We start from the raw sequence: 17,766 nt of genomic DNA, 5'->3' as shown, positions 1-17,766 counted from the left end.
GTCTACCGGTGACATCGGCTACCTGGTGGACTATTTGGATTGCACGTATTTCAACGGCCGCTTCCGTTATGCTTCTGTTCCATCTGCGGCGGCACCCAGAGCAAATTCTTCCCTTCGCCTGACTCTGCGCCGACGGCGACCGGAGTTTCCCCCGGTACGGTGGAATATGTACGACACCACTCTTCAAGATAAAGACCGGATGAGCAACACCTGCGAAAGATAGAGTATGTTCCAGAAGCTCGTCGGCCACACCCATCCAAGCTTCTTGAGGCTGATTGAACGCCTACAGCAAAATCAGGCGCTCGTTGCCACGGCGTTGACAAAAGCCCGGAGAGGTGAGCCCACCGCAAAGCGGGTGCGAAAAATTACTCTGCACCTGCAGAATCGTCTTAGAAATATTTGCGAGGGCTCGCATGTACATCGAGATCTACCAAGACTGCTGGAGCTAGTGGGGGACTGCATTCGCTTCTAACCAATCGATAAATAAACTTGTTTCTACTAAAATCCACAAGCCATGCGCCTGTCAGATTTAATTTATCGTTGCCTTTTTGTGTCGCACGCATGCACCTAAGTTGTCCGCACTCGTGTTAAGACCAACATGAAATTTTCTCGTGGTGAGCTTTTGTCCGGGTCTGTGAAAATATGGGTGAGCTTTTGTCCGGGTCTGTGAAAAAATTGGTGAGCTTTTGTCCGGTGAGCTTTTGTCCGGTGAGCTTTTGTCCGCGATTCACCTCGTTGAAGTTCGTGTGGGATTTTCGAGAATGGTGGACCACCTGAAGCATCCTGGAACACATGTCTTATCTTCTGTTACCGTTGAAAAAACGATACGGTGGCATCCCTGTTGTAAAGGTCCTTCCTGCTGACCCTCCGCCACCGACGCATGAAGTGAAGTCATCAAGTTTTGCCTTGCATACTCCAAATAGAAACCTCGTAGATTGCGACCTGATATTGCCGGCAGAGGTGCGAGCTCTACGAGAAACAGCGCGCTCAAGACGAGTCGCAGGTGTACGAAGTCTGGGTCGGCACAGCGAGGCCACGTCTGACCTCCTTCCTGGGTTTCGGATCATCAGAGCAGCGGGTCACTTTCACGTCGGCAGATGACATACCCCTGAGCCGTGCAATATTACGGGCGCAGCCGCAGACGCTTTCGAATATCTGTTGAACTTCACTGCTGGAGTTATCCTACTATTTCAAGTCAACCACCGCTAGGCTTGTGCTGCAATGGACTGTGACTCAGCTTTGCCGGATGGGTATACTGTGTAAGTTAAGGCAAGAGAGTAGGTTAGCAGCAGGCTTTGGATGCCCGAAAACAATGACTCAAGAAACCCCTACCTAAGGACCTGCGGCACAAGATGCTTTGACTCCACTCCTGGCACGCCACCTAGTTCGAGCCCCGACTACGCAACATTTCTCAGAAGAGAGAAGAGGACGCATAGAAAAAGGGTTTGGAGAATCGGAAGGAACCTTGATCAGCATGATAACAATGCCCCAGCATCTCCTTAACCCTGGTGCCCTCAGAAGTAAAAAAAAAAAAGCGCTCGGATTTTTTATTTTTTGAAAATGGGGGGGGGGGGGGGGGGAGTATTTAAAAAAAAATGTAACGAAATACATTTCGCCCTGATTGAATCGCGATACAAAGAAACATTCAAAATGTATTTCGATACAGAAATACAGATACTGGTGAAAAAAATGTATCGCGATACAGAAATACAGATACAAAATGTATTCCTGCAATACTATCGCGATACTGCCCAACCCTGTTTGAAAGTATATTGCATTTATAGTACTTGACTTCAAGTACGTTGCACCCAGTGTACTTAATACTTTACTTAAAATACAGCCACGATCAAAAGTAATTGGAACACGGGAGCGGTGGCCCAACTGCATTGCAGCGCAATCTAGCCGCGCTCGTGGGAACTGATAGGAGAGTTCGCGCATGCGTGCATGCCGGCGCCGATGGCTCCTCTGCTCCTCTTGATCTATTTTTTTAGCGGACGTTCTAATCGTTCCTTATCGCTTCTGGGACGCAACGCTAGGTCCCCGATGGCGCTGCAAGCAGACAGCGGGCACGCTTTCCACCCTTGAAGGCATCTTGGTGCAGACAGAAACAGAAAAATTGCTGTCCCACTAAAATATGCTCTCTAGTATCTTATCTTGACAAAAATGAAATAACAACGCGGTTCCTTGCTTGGAACTTATGGCCTTTGTCAACTTCGCCTGTCATTTTCTGCAGCTGGCGTTGCTATCTACTCGAAAGCAATATAAAGATATTTTTTACGTAGCGATGCGTCACGCCATTAGCGTTTGCGGCGTCACTGAACCAGCACCGATCCGCTTCAGGTGATTCTGATAGTGCACCCCTTTCCTCAGTTCGCGCTCGCAGGGAGCGTCCTTGTAACGCTGTCGGACGCTATCAGCGCCATCACGTGTCGTATCTGAGAAGCAGCGAAGTATTATCTTGATCTCCGGTAAAAGAAATAGAGCGGTGCAGAGGGACTGTCGGCGCCGGCATGAACGCATGCGCTTAGTCTCCTATCAGTTTCTACGAGCGCGGACAGATCGCGCTGCAATGCAGTTGGGCCACCGCTCCCGTGTTCCAATTACTTCTGATCGTGACTGTACATCACTTCTCATTTACTTTGTACTTTACTTGAAGTACTTTTAGATGTACTTTACCCAACACTGTTTTAATCACGTTCATTCCAAGTGAGACGTCACGTTTCAAATGAGCGTTTTGGGTTGTTTGAAATTCCCACGCTAGGTTACGTGCTGTGACGTCATGACCGCATCGATCAATCAGTATTTGCGCGTCACGCCGGCTTTTGTGGCACGCCACCGAGGCTGGCGCGACAGCAGCTCCCTACATAAAGCTTCATATGTTTTCAGAGCATTTTACTCGCCAAATTTTAAGTGCGAAATAATTCGCACTTACAAGCGAACTAATAAGCAAGTTACGACTTACAAACTGTCGTACTATGCTACTTTTAACTTATATTCATCTCTGCTACTGTGATATTAGCATCCGCTGTCCTTTTTTCAAATCTAGCGCGCTCGGACCGCGCGCAAGGATGACTAGATTCGCAAGCTATTCAGAGATGGCGCCACCAGCTCGCGGATGTGAATTTAGTGTATACAAGTGATGGGCTGAACATTTGCCGCATCGAAAGTTCGGCGCCGAATCTTGGGATTCGGCAAAGCCCTAACTTTTGCCGACTTTTTTAAAGATTCGGCGAAATACATTCTTACCAGACTTAACGTTGATATTTTGTTTTTGTCTGGCGAAAAAAGGTTTTATGTTTCTTTTTTTCTTATCTTAAATGCAATATGTAATACATATTGACATAGTTAATACTAAATAAAGGGATATTCTACAAGATTATTGTATTGGTGTCGTTTCTGTGTGTTTACTTGCAATTTAGTGACTCCTTGCAGAGGTGGCAAGCGTATATGTATGGATGGCAGCGGAGCTTCCATAGAAGCCAGTGGGCGCAGAGATGGCCGCTCATGGGGCGCAGCGCCATCTGTTAGATTGGCGGCATTGTCATTGGTCATGCTCACCTGTGACGTACAGGAAGTGGCGCTTTACGAAAAAGAAACACGATATGACGCAATTTCCTCATGATTGTGACGTCACGATTGTTTTTGACGCGAAATCGAAACGATTTTCACCGGTGGCGCGAAATTTAAATTGTTTTCAAATGTTATACATGCCTGCGCAAGTACCGTCCTTCATACCTTGCTTCACTCGTCATAGAATTGTTTGTATCAATCACTCCCATGTAATCCCTATTACAAAAGAACCATTTTTTTATCAGTTTTGGGAACCACCAAGTTCGTATTTTTTTCAACTAAGCAGTGTGTTACAGCACGCCTATGAAAGCATATTTATTATTGTAACAATGGCTTGTTTGCCAAGAAAGACAAAGAGGCACAAGCTTGGTTTACACAGTTTATTATATACGAACTTACAACGCCACCGCGGAACACTTAAAGATAGATATGGCGTTAAAAACAGTGAAACGAGGTTTGGACAACTCTATGCACGCACTTAATACTCTCAACAGGAGGCACGTTTACTCATTTATCTTGCACTGTTCACGTTGAGAGCTCGTAACTAGGTTTAACCATATCAATCAGAGGTGGAAGTGCGGGGCTGGCACGTATTTTGCATTTGAATGCCCACATAAATTAATGCTTTAAGAGATAGAAAATTGAGACCTTTCATTAAAGTACATGCGCTCGCCACAAGCATATTGTGCTCCACAGCTTGGCTGTCTATGTGAGGGTTAGTACGCAAGAGACTGCCAAAATATGACAGGAAAACAGCATTAAAAATTGTTATTAATTCGCTCTGTTGCAAATCGTTAGCACCATACTGACTCACTGATTTACTTTCATCGCAGTTTGATATACTTTTGTATACCTCAGACAGCGAAACATTAATCCAGGTTTATGTTTCAAGTCGTCACACTGCACAAGTAAACATTGAGGTCAACGAAAGCTTGTTCTCACACGCTCTTCAATCATGCACAGGGAGTGTAGGGTGTCTTCCAACCTGGAAAACCTAAAATTCTCAAGTAATGGGGATCATATTGAAAGGACAGGGTAATATCAAGGAAACCGTAAAAAAGTCCCTAGTCAGTAAGAATGACAAACAAAAGTGGAACGGCAGCGTGCAACCAAGCCCGATGATTGCACGTTGGTGCCGCTGCACTGAATAACATTGCTTGACACGTCACTAGGCAGCGCAGGCCACTAAGCACTCCCTTAACCGAAGTAACGGACAACATTTTATCGAAATAGTCAGGAAAACCTTGGGAAAGTAGGGGAATTCGGAATAAGTGATTTGGTAGACACCTAGTCCCATTATTCAAGTGAGCGACGTCATCTAGCACTATACAGCGAGGGTCGAATGAATCTAACATTTTAAATAGAATGGAAAAAAAAGTTGTGGAAGCTGTGACACTAAAATTTTGATATTTATTTATGGAAAACTCAAGCTCATCTAGCTGAACCTATACGTTAATTGCAGTGTCTGAGCATACGAAACGGACTTTTACACTTTATTTAACCCTTTGTGGGTCAAGGCATATTTTTTACACGGTATAACGAATACCTATTAAAACCCTAACAGAAGTGCAATTGAGAAGTCTTTTGCAACAAATTACAACAAAATAAGGGCAGCCGTTTATTAGAAAAAAGTGGGACATACTTGTCCCATTGGCAGATTCCGGTACTTTACAAAAATGGGATATCCATGTCCCAGTGTCCTTTTGGAGGGTTATACCTCAGCTAGGTAGTAGAATTTTCTGTATGGAATGGGCCGAAACAGGTGGCGCAAAGCGGGATGACACAAGCCTTACACACAAAACTAGTGCGGACCTCGTGTCCCGCGGTTGAGCACCACCGGCACCTTCTCCTCTTGGGCACCTTCAGGGGATTGTGGCCCTTTCCCCTAAACCGTAGCTCATCGCAGACGCCCACCATCTTCTGGCCATTTCTAGCCCCTTTCTTGTTTGTTCGAAATGGCCCAACACTCTGCGTGTGCCTGAACGTGTTTCCATTAATCAGTTGTCGACCCAGAACGAGGCGAAACCACAGGAATGTGATCTCACTGTGTGCCTTGATCTGGAGGAATGCGTTTACTGGGGCGGCGTCGAACAAGAAATAGAAAATTCGGTACCACCATTTTTTTGACCGCCTGTCAACCGGGTACGAGATTCGCCTCTGATCAAACCTGTCTACTGCGCCCATCCATCTGTTGTAGTCAGCGATTGCCTTTGGGCATACCACGCCAATAGAAGATCCATTGCTAAGTCTTCGTTCTATTTCTGTTGTGTCGCTGGGATCATGAAAATTTGACAAGACGTGCACGTCTTTGGTGTCGTGCCACTGGTAAGCAGTAACCTTCCCTCTTGTGCGCCATAAAAATTCTCCTTTTTGGAGTTTGTTGTTTCTCTTCAGCTCCTCAGGAAGATCTTTTCTGTTTGTTCGGACGGTCCCCACAGCAAGGATAGCCCTGTCTGCAAGATCTTCCATCAGGCGCGTGGACGTAAAATAGTTGTCGAAATACAACTGAGAGCCAGCCTCCATCTCTTCCGATAACGACAGCACGACATGTTCTCCTAGAGTCTTGTTGGCTGGCCGCTTTGCGTTCTTTCCTTCATACACTTCAAACCGCAGCAAATAACCCGTTTCCGAGTCTGCTCTTGCCCACACTTTATATCCTCTCTTGATAGGTTTCATGGGCTGGAACTGCTTTATCGATGACCTTCCCTTGAATCGGATCATGCACTCGTCAACCGCTTGATGCGCAGATGGTGTGTACTCTCTTTGAAAACTGGTGTTCAATGCGTCCAGAAGAGGGCGAACCTTAGCAAGCCTGTCGAATCCATCTTCTCCGTTCTTTTTTGTTTTGCTGTTGTCGCTCATGTGGAGGCAGTTCATGATAGATTGGAAGCGCTTGAATGACATCACCCTCGATATTTCTGGTGCGTTGAGGAGGCCATCGCAGCTCCAGTAGTGGTACAGCTGGTGTCTTGGGTTGACGCTCATAAGTATCAGCACCCCCAAGTAGGCACGCAGTTCATCTGTCGTCAGTTTTTTCCACTTTCTTCGGCACGTTTGCCCCGCGTAACGGTTTGTTTCTTCCACTAGCATGTGCATGACAGGGTCATCAAAGTAGAGGGCGAAGGCATCTGCTGGCTTTCTCGGAGACTTTGCGGAATACTGCGGATCCCAAGTTTTGGGATTTTTTACCACATTCGTTGGCTCACTGGTAACCCATGTACCCGGGACTTCTTCTTCTAGATCAGACACACCTTCCGCATCTTCATTGCATGCTTTTGTGACTTTCTTCTTCTTCTTTGTCTTTCGTTTACCGTAGGATGCCTTACGTTTTCGCTTACTAAACTTCGTTTCAGCTTCGGTCCAGACGCAGCCGATGCTACAAGCGCGAGCATGTGGCCCAGAACAGTGCTTGCACTGCACGAGCGCGCGTGCTTGGCAGGGATGCTGAAAGCGCGGAGCTCGCGCTTGTAGCTTTGGCTGCGTCTGGACCGAAGCTGAAACGAAGTATAGCCCATGGTGCATCCCTGCTAGTTGATGGAGCGTCAGCGTCTTCCGTCTCTTCCTGGCTTGAATCAGGAGGGGCAAGCTCAGGGATGAACTCTTCCTCGCTGCTGTCACCGTCTTCCTCACTAGAGTGTGGGTCATCAGGAAGACTGTAGAAAAGATCCAAGGCCTCTTCGGGTGTGAGGGAAGCTTTTCCTACAAAGATGATATCAAGTGTGACAAAGCGATCAAATGCGGTCGTTGCGCAATTTGGGGAAAATATTTTCTATTTTGCGCTCATTATACAACGCAGCCAAGGTTTAGAAATGTCTGGTCGGGCGATGATACTTGCGTGCGGGGTTTGGTAACACTTATCCGCCTTACAATGAACACCTCGCGCTGTGCCGGAATCTAGGGTTATATTGCATCGCGTGATTTACCAAAGGAGAAAGACGAAGGGCGGTGGCGCACCAATTAGGCTGTCCTGTGTTGCACGAACACACGAAGCGCGCAACACTGTGGCTGCATAAACGCCCGCCTCCCACCATTTTCCCCTATCCAATAACTGTACGAGAAAACCCTACAAAGCCCAGGCTCCCTTCTCTCTACCCCCGCTAGCTACAAAGCTCCGGCTCCCTTCCCTCTCCCCTCGCTACACCACACTATACTCCGTTTCACCTTATGTTGTACCGCAGCGAAGGCTGGAAGCGCGAGCTCATAGCGTTGACTGCTGCCCTTACTGCACGAGAGCCTGTGCCGCCGAGATCTGCCCCAGAGCAAGGAGCTCGCGCTTGGTGCTGACGAGCAAGCAAAGCACATAAGCACGGAAGCTCCAGCGAGAGACGCGCGGCGCAAAACGGAGATAAAGCGCGCGACGCAAGGTGGACGTAATGTGGCAAAGCCCACCTCACAGAAAGTCAACACCAGCTACCAACGCTACTGGAGCGAACGCGTGAATTCGTCCGGCGTCCCACTTGCGTGCAAATGTTCCGCGAAACCGATTCACATGTCCGCGCCATCAGCTTTGACAACCGAAAACACAAGAATAATAATTAGGGTTAGCAAAATGGGCACCTACTTTACGAGTTCCTACATTTCGACAAACTTTTCCCACGATCTCTAGCTTCAATTATTGCATGCATGCATTGATTCCAGACTATACACCTTTCTCTGAATGCCGAAAAAAGGAAAATCTTACCGGGCATCTTGGAGAATACACAGACACGATCGCACACGAGGGAGATTTGGGAAGACGCGCTGGCAAAAACAACAAAATTAAAACGCTCACACCGGTGCCGCCATCTCGTGAACTTGCGCAAATTAATTGTCAGGAGAGTTGTTGAAACCTTACGATAGGTGGCAACACAAGATGACTGGGCTGCATGCGTCCCGTTGCCGTTGACGGACAGTTTGGCGTGAATTACAAAGTGGGACACATATGTCCCGTTGTCCCACAAAGGGTTAAAGTATGCTAGATTCATTTGGTCATCGCTGTAGAGTTTCGGCAAAGCGTGTGATAATTAAGAGGTACTTACTCGCACAATCCGGTATTCTAGCGCGAGCATCGAATGCAACATATAAGACAAACTAAAGGCACTTCCTGTGGGCTAAGGCAAGTGTTGTCTCATCTGCACAGCCTCTGCACTTGCTGCTTGGTTCTGCGTCTCACAGCTGCATCAAGGAGCTCAGTATTCTTTTTACGGGCAAAACAATGAAACCTCACCCTTGCAAACAAAACAAATAAAGCAAGGGAAATTGGCGTTCGCACCAGGCTTTGACCGTGTTATGGAGAATATGTTTTCGAGTGCATCCTGGTTGAGATGGCGAGTCAGAAGGTATCTGAAACCATACTCAGATGCCAGGTGTTCACAACACAGCATCACGGACTAAATGGTCAAGAAGAAACTGCGAATGCAAGCAGGCTGCCGTGGACGCCCGAAAACGTTGAGGCGTCCGAACATAACAAGGCATTCTTTCAGAAACTCTTTGTAAACCGAGCTTTCGTGCATTGCAGACACATGTGCACTCTTCCCGCGTTTCTGTGAGCTCTTCAAGCTATCAAAAAGACGATAAATTTTTTTACTAAACCGGGCCGCCTGGATAGCTTCAACTGGCAGTTGCTGGAAAGTTACCATGGCAAACATCCAGCAGCAATGTGATTACTGAATATTTGCGCTGCTAGCTTCACTTACATCTTGGAGGCAAACGACAAATTAAAATGCTTTTCACTGATTCTTGGCATGAATCGGATTTCAAGCTGTTTGTCTTTTTCGTAGGCTTCCCTGAGGAAAGAGGTTTCCAACGTGGGTGGTCCACAACTTGAAAATTGTACTTGAACATATTTCGTGAGCACTTCAGCAGATGCGGAACATCAAATAGAAAAAAGTGGCTTCTCATTCACAGTTATGTAGGGCTTCTCTGGAGTAACAAGGCCATTAAAAAGAGCAACATTTTGATTCCCTTGGTTACATACGACCGCTACTGGCCCCAGGCCGGCTTCCACAAGCAAATTGTGGCACTGGAAAGGCGGTCTCGCAAAATGTTGGCAGGTGTTCCCCTATAAGCAAAAAAAAAATGGCCAAGTGGCTGCTTTCAAGCGTGCGAATGCCTTTAGCCATAAACACAAAACAAGAGCTTTGTTTGCGAGATTATGGCCTCTTCCAGTGTTACTTTCTTCGAGCCCTTTGAACCTGTCCACAGAGGGGTTGTATGAGAGCTTTTTCGTGACGTGCATCTCGTCAAAGACAATGATACATGGCTTGTCTCCTGGTTAAAAAGAGGCTGCACGTCTTTTGACAAGTTCGAACACTTCTGGGCAAAAACCAACCCTCAGGAGAATACGCTGAATCCAAAGCTGTAACGACCCAACGGATAGGAGCCTCAACAATTGCCTACAGCACCGGTAACCCTTAGGGCTGTGAAAGTACAAGCCCAAGGCAAAAGCTTTGTTCTGGCTGCACCACCGCCTGCCGAACCTGCTTGCATTGGACACCTTCAGCTGAGCTTCCACAAGGGCAGCGACGGCTGGAGACACAAGGCTACGTACACTTTTGAGTATCTCAGTGGCAGTCGCATATGACGCCGTCGCTGCAGTCGTCGCTGGAGTCTCTTGTGTTTCCGAAGCTGTCGAAGTTTAGCCCTCAGCACGTCCATCTTCCCCTTGCCTTCGGTGCGGGTAGTACAGGACCCTGCAAAGGGAAAGCAAAAGCAATTATGAAACGTTTTGGGAATCAATGAAACAAACAATATGCCTCCACTGTAGAAAATGTGGAAGTACAAGTTGACGGACACGTGGGTGAGAAACTAGAAGTCGAAGTCACCGACGCATCATAATCGGTAAGGGAAGGCTCGGGCGCCCACACATCGTTTCCTCCAGACGGCAGACCATGTCAAATCCATCGCGTATGTGTGATCCACTACAAAAAAACAAAAGAAAAGAAACAAAGTGACAGAGTGGTTGCAAGAAGCTAAACCAGCTATAGCCGGTCAAGTACTATGCAACAAAGTAATCTTCAAAGACTGTCCTAAACAATACACACTATCAAAACTTACCATGAACTCTGGTTGGAGGGCTAGTCTTCGAGCTACAGGTCACAGCCGTGAGATTGCTCCCCACATCTGCAAAGCAATGACGAGGCAAATAAAAAATCTGTCAAAAACATTAGTCATTTTATTGTGTTGTAAAAAACATGGCCATAGATGTTTTGCATGTTTCCCAAGAAAGCACAAGTACTGGGATCACACTCTATCATAGAAAGGATGGCTAATACCCGCGACAGTCCAAAATATACAAAAAACATGGCCTGCAACACTTCTCCGTCAATATGAAATTGCTTTTACCTTGTTCCATAGTGCGGTGTGTTTGACACCATGATGATGTAGGCCCACCGGTGCTACTGCTGCTGGCCAGTGTGGGCTCGCCCTCGCTGATCAATTGGCCAGGGCTGCTGCTCTGGACGGTCTATCCGGCACCTGTGGAAATTTAAGCACACACGCTATGTACACTGAAACAGTTCCCTGCATCTGCATGTGAAATACCTACTGAATAAGCTTACCTTCTCAGTAATGATGAAAACAGGATTTTGTGCTTACCTTCAGTGGTGAAATATGCTGGTATTTCATGACGACGCAGCCTTTATCGATAAAGAAACTCAGAAGGCTTGAAGTGCCTGGAGCATACCGTCCGTTCCCGCAGCTGATGTAGTGTCTTGTTTTGTAGGCTTGTGTTCCGGCAGAACTGAACCCAGACCCTCCGCCTGAATGTGAAGCAGTGTATTACTTTACATACCCTGGGCTAAAGTGGACATTCAAGAAAGAAACAAGATTACACAATAATGTTAGCGATAAACTAGTGACATCATTGTACTTGGTCTCCCGTCTGGGTCAAGCGAACGCCATGAGCGCGGAGCACAGCTTTGTGCCCGTGAGGTTATAGATAGGTCCACAACGCAGACGATTACATTACTAGATTCCCGAGCACGACATCTACAGCAAGTAGACCTGATAGTCGCCAGCATGTTAGAGGGACGACACCAAACACGTTTCAAGCAGAAAGGATGTTTTAGTGTTATTCACACCATAATATGAAAGTTCGTTGAAACTGAAATGTTCAGTCACTGTCTGTTATCAGGTTTTTGGGGTCACGCAGCCGTTCAGCAGAGGTCAAGCAAAGCCGCCACTAATATCTGAGATTAGTTTCGTCTCGCGCAGCTTGGAACGAAGACTGGGCCCAAAAAAAGCTCGATCAACGAATGCCTACTACTAAGTGAGCATGCATGAGTGCCTATAGAAGAGGTCAAGAACTTACCAGACATCACCGGACAACGGACATCAGGACATCAGACATAGTTGCAGCGGACACAGCTGCTACAAGTTTCACCTTGGAGAGTCCACAGGAAAACGATGGAGTGTGATACCAGCGTTGCAGTCATCACTTGGGCATCGCGCTTCCGAGCAGCGTCTCTTTACATAGGGCAGGCTCATCGTCCCGACGAACGGAACCTTAAACGCGCCCGGCGGGCGCTCGACGACAAAACCCGCAGAACGGCGCAATAGGCTTTAACTAGTACAAACCGTTTTGCACTCGGTCACGCAAGAAAACTTAAGACCAGAAATTCGTCAAACGGTTGCAAAGTGAAAGTTGGACGGGAGCTACAGAAATGCAGGGACACTGGCAAACGCAAACAATGCAAACACGAGCCGTATCAGGACTGCAAACTTCTGCCGACGGCGAAAAATAGTGACGTTGTAGATGTCGCAACGAGTATGCACAACATAATACATATTAAACATAACCTAAAAAAATCACCCAACTGAACATGCTCGAACTAAGTTATTATGAATAAATAATACTTTGATTTAGAGCAAACTACATTAAACACCGAAGTTGTCTCTTTAATATTTTATCAGCTTAGTGTTTGGCCGCGCAAAACACAGTCGCGCCGCGGTAGCGCGGCTTCCAGGGTGATGACGCTGACGATTGGTTTTGGGCCGCTTTTTTGCTCCACTTTCGCGACCCATATGAATTGACCTTGGAAGTGGCGTGACAACGAGGTTGGGTAGAAAAGGTAGAAGCGAGCGTGGCGCAGTCACGAATCATGCTTCGAGATTTTCGGTTTTGAGGCATCTAGGGCCATTAAATGAGCTGCGCTCACTGATCTCTATGACAATTGCTGGATCGCGCTTCCACGCTTGTTCGCTGCAGCGCAAGTGAAGCCACCGGGCTTCACTCGCTTGGGATACGATTTGCCGTTTTTGCTAGCCTTTGCTGCGGTTTTCCAGCGTGCTGACGACACGTTTTCTACTCGTTCGTCGTCATTCGCCGAAGAAGTTTTTTGAAGACTCTGTGTATTGTTGAGACTTTCCGTTGTGAACACGTGGAAAATTTTACGAAAGTGCAGTGTCGCAGGAAAAAGGCACAACGCGTCGAAAGGAAGGGCTGGCGGCGTGTTCAAAGCATCCTTGGCACGCCGAAGTGCCGTGTCTCTGTGCCTTCGCACGCTTGGATACCGACCAAGAACCGACGCCGTGTGTATGTGTTCAGCGAGTGCAATGTGCGTGAAGCTGTTCGTGCCTCTGGATCAGCGTCTTTTCCCCTCGCGGTTTAGGAACGAGCTTAATCCAGCGTCCACTAGCGACGGGAGATGGGGAGAAGGTACGTCTTTTTTTCGTCCTTAGACGATTTACACAATACCGTGCACAACAGCTCCTCATCACTGATCAGTGCTGGCTTATTATCAACCTACGCGACTCGCCTAATTGTAATTGGTCAACAGATTGCACACGACCATATCGGCCGTGCTTCAAAGATTTTCATTCTCGCCGTCTTGTACATTTGCTTTCGAAAACCCCCCTGGCTCCACGTACAACGTTGCCCTATTCGTGCTCCCACGGAATCTATTAGAGTAGATTTGGGACATAGCCATGGTTAATATAGTACATAAGAATACGTACAGATCTCCCCCTTTTATTGATAGCAACTCAGCGGAAGAGCTGGACGATCCAGAACTCCGTGGCCGATATATATAAATGATCTAAAGGCATCTACGCGCGACACACGTTCAGAACTTTGGCGCGGCGTCAATTCTTGACCGGTATCCAAGCGTGCGAAGGCACAAAGATGCATCACTCGGCGTGCCAAGGAAGCTTTGATCACGCCGCGACACCGGCGACACGTTTTCGACGAGTTGTACCTTTTGATACGGCTTCACGCACATTGCACTCGCTAAACACATTCACACGGCGTCGGTTCTTGGTCGGTATCCAAGCGTGCGAAGGCACAGAGACACGGCACTTCGGCGTGCCAAGGATGCTTTGAACACGCCGCCAGCCCTTCCTTTCGACGCGTTGTGCCTTTTTCCTGCGACACTGCACTTTCGTAAAATTTTCCACGTGTTCACAACGGAAAGTCTCAACAATACACAGAGTCTTCAAAAAACTTCTTCGGCGAATGACGACGAACGAGTAGAAAACGTGTCGTCAGCACGCTGGAAAACCGCAGCAAAGGCTAGCAAAAACGGCAAATCGTATCCCAAGCGAGTGACGCCCGGTGGCTTCACTTGCGGGAGCGGCAAGCGCGATCCAGCAATTGTCATTGAGATCAGTGGCTGCGCTCCATACCCCGACATTGTTGTGGGCGCTGCCATTTTGGCTCGTATAAAGAGCAGACGCAACTGCCGACAGTCATGATTCAAAAGTGCGATTTCCTCAGCATTAGTTTCGGTGTTAGGAAGGTCATGTAATATTGCTTTGCTCTGTCGCGAACTGTTTAAAAATTTGTGGAGGACGGAAAAGCGTTTCCTGTGATTTCAGATAAAGCTTCAGATAACTTGCAGCCATGACTTTAAGACACAATATGGCCAAGTGTCGTTACTCTGAAGCGTAGCTTATTTAGTGGCACTAGAGGAATCATAAGAACAAGGCAAAGTAACGTTGGAGCAAGCCTACATGTGTGTGTACATTGTTAAAATGAAGGTAATAGCGCTGCGGTCTCGCTTTCTCTGGGAGTCACCGTTTTGTACCCGAAAAGGAATGCAACGGTCACTGAGCCTTTACCATAAAATATAATAATATTGTAAATATGCATGTTTTTCAATTGGAGTACTTTGACGTCAGCTTTGCATTAAAGTGTGCATCCCATGTCCGCAACGTCTCGTTTTTAACCTTCAAAATGCATGTTTCTGGTGTTAGGACACACGCGAGCGTTTCGGAAAATAGGGAGAGTTAGGAATGTCGGATGTGCAACGTTGAGGGTATTTTAGTTCTGTGTTTAGTTTTATGCAGATACTTGGAAAATCGCGAAATAACACTAATTGGAAAAGCATTATTATTTTGTTTTGAAACACACTATTCCTGAGCCGGAAACAAAATTATTATAATTGCGAGGAGCGCGTTAAAATAATTCTCGGCCAATGTTTGAATGTTTCAGAATGCACCGCATCTTTTGTCACTTGCTCAGGGGACTGCGTAAATTACTGGTCGATCTTCTATTCTTGGGGCAGAAAATGTTGAAGAGAACCACACTCCCGCACAAACGCACAGTTACCGTGTTGCCTACTCCCCACCGCGCCATAACCGCTGGTTGTACTACACTGCACGATGGTAACCGCACGACTGCACAGCGTTCATTTGTAATCCACGGCCCCGTCTCATTCTCGCGCGCGCGCAGACATTTGCCCAATATTTGCCGCATCTTTGGCGAACTTTCCTTCAAAAGTTCGGCATTTGGTGAACTCTGCGGAATCTGAAGTTCGGCAGATTCGGTCCATCACTCGTGTGCACATAGGCCGTGTTCCAAAACTTACTCGATCTTACTTCAGGGCAAAAGATTTGTACCTTGGCGTTCCAAAACCTACACTCGTCCAGCGTTTTTCAATCTGTGTTGTCACGCGACACGACCCGCAGGAGTAACTCAGGTTCATTTGGCTAAGATTCGGAACACAACCATAGTTCCACGGACGTTACCGTCCGTGCTTATAGGATATGGCAGCGCCATTGCCAGGTACTGACATAGTTTCGGTTTCAGAATCGGCGCCGGCACCCTGGCCGCCGCCGCGTTGGCTGCGTCGCTACGGCGTTTGCCGCATCTTTGGCTCCACTTCGCTTTTTTTTTTTTTTCTTGTGTGTGTGTTGTTGCGGTCGCTGTGGTGCAGTCATGCCGATGTGCACGATGTTCAGCTGCCGGAGCAGAAACTAGTCCTCTGCTCGACAGAGTAACACTGAGCCAAATGTAGGGCTGTACCGTTTGCCGATGCTGATAACGCGACAGTGTGAGCGCACCAAGTTGCTGCCCGAGAAGCGCCGAAGCCTCTCGCTTGCTCGTATACATCGGAAGTATCCATGTCTGCGGTCGTCACTTCATTACCGGTAAAAAAATACGTTGCTCAACTGTATGTCGATTGCTGGGTGCTTCTGTTCACACCCTGTGCGCATTGCTGTAGCGGCCGCGGGACTGTAGAGAGCTTTAGTAGACCGTTTTCGCTTTCTCGCTCCGCTCTATGGAAAGCGGAGTCGAAATCACGCATGCTTGATCCGCTCTGGGATCTGAGCGTGAAGCGAGAGCTCCGCTTTTCTCGCCATTTTAGGAAGCGCGTTCCATTCTCAGTAAAGATTCAGTAGATGGTGTTTTTCTGAAACGAAATTCGACATGGGTTCCCGCCACTTGAAAACATGCTTGGAAGCGCGCTTGACCGTTATGAACCTCGCTGGCCTAAGATGGTGGCGCCGGCTTCGTTTGAAACGGCGTCCTCACCCATACGAAAATGCCAGATCGGTTCCAAACTTGTAGACAGTCTAGACGCGCGCGGTTCCAAACTTGTGGCCAGTTTAGACCCGCGCGGATCCCATCTGGTACCGCGCGGTTTTGAGTGTAACCAGTCGGATCCAGTGAGTCGCAACGCACTGTAACCGCGCGGTGGTGGGTGGATCCGATCCGTTTTCATTGGTTCCAGTAGGGTCTCGGGCGCGCACATGAGTGACTGGAAGAAGGGGGGGGGGGGGGGGGGGGGGGGGTTGGCTAGGAACTTTCGCTTTCTTCCCCGCGGTCTCTCGCAGGTCACGTGTTAGGCACAGGCGCATCCGCTACACTCTTAATCTGGGGCCGGCTAACGTCATGGCGATAGACGGCCCCGTTCAAGGTTCAAGGGCGAACGTCGCAAGAATAGCCGGCCCACCGGAATTTACGAGATTACGACTCAAGTCACCCGTGAAGTATGAACAGCGTAGTTAAAGAAGTGTGATTGTAAAATATAAACGCAGAATCAGTGAAGACAGAGAGAACAATATTGAACGCCAATAAGACATTTTTGTGAAAAACCCGAGACTGAGGTATCACAAACGTCGTCGTCTTTTAATACTTCAGTCTCGGGTTTTTCACAAAAATGTTCGATATACACCAGCTCACTTGCGCCCCTACGTTCTGTTCACCAATAAGACGATCCTAACATTTGGAAGAAATCCAGCGACCATAATAATTGCGCTCACTATTGGGGAAATGAAGGCTTTGTTAGTGCATATGGGAACTCGGGAGGGTAATAAATATATTTGCCGACTATTGGTTGCGATGAGGCAGCTGAACTAAACTTTGTGGACACTTAATCTTCGCCTTTAAGAGTGGAACCCGAGAGCGTTATTGGGCCCTATTCCCACAGCCTTTTCATATAAACCCGCGCTCGTTCCCAAGACGCCAACGCGTGTGTGCGCGGTCTAGACGGTAACGTCACGTGTAACGTGACGTCATTTATGAGTGTTGTGGATTGTTTGAAATTCCCGCGCGAGATTATGTGGCGTGACGCCACACGTGGCTATGACGTCATGACCATATCGACCTGCAAAATTCAGCGGAAGATTTTCCCCCAATATTTAGCGGAATCATTTTTCCCGTCAAATTTAGGGGAAAATTTACCAGCAAAATTCAACGGGAAAGGTAACTCTCCTGACGTGACCAGGTGCCCATGCCGAGATCTCCCGGTCCCACCAACGCCGATGTGTGTTCAGTCTACTTATGATTCTACTTTGGGTTGTTTAAAGGGGCCATGAAACAAATTTTGGGTTGGGATGAATGATTTTAAATTGGGACTTTACTAATCGCATATCGTTTAGTAGGCCAAAAGAAGAGGCTATAGAAAGTCAAAAGCCAGCTTTTCGGTACGAACATTTGAAAATATAGCGGATTATTTTGTACCTTCTTGCCTTCGAAAGCTCTCCGCCTTTTCA

General features: G+C 47.6%; 1 protein-coding gene across 1 annotated transcript; it reads right to left on the bottom strand.

Moving 5' to 3' along the window:
- Positions 1-5,077: 5,077 nt before the first annotated feature.
- On the bottom strand, positions 5,078-7,305 carry LOC121834493 (piggyBac transposable element-derived protein 4-like). The gene is made up of 2 exons (XM_042288185.1): positions 7,078-7,305; positions 5,078-6,908 (listed from the first exon to the last, which is right to left on the bottom strand). The coding sequence occupies exon 2, from the start codon at positions 6,664-6,666 to the stop codon at positions 5,293-5,295; it is 1,374 nt and encodes a 457-aa protein (XP_042144119.1). The 5' UTR covers positions 6,667-6,908; positions 7,078-7,305; the 3' UTR covers positions 5,078-5,292.
- Between the last annotated feature and the right edge of the window lie 10,461 nt (positions 7,306-17,766).

Source organism: Ixodes scapularis, unplaced genomic scaffold (genome assembly GCF_016920785.2).
Source record: "Ixodes scapularis isolate PalLabHiFi unplaced genomic scaffold, ASM1692078v2 ptg001226l_1__unscaffolded, whole genome shotgun sequence".
NCBI lineage: Eukaryota > Metazoa > Arthropoda > Arachnida > Ixodida > Ixodidae > Ixodes > Ixodes scapularis.
The sequence above is the reverse complement of the archived record's forward strand: the minus strand, read 5'-3'. Positions and strand labels throughout refer to the sequence as shown.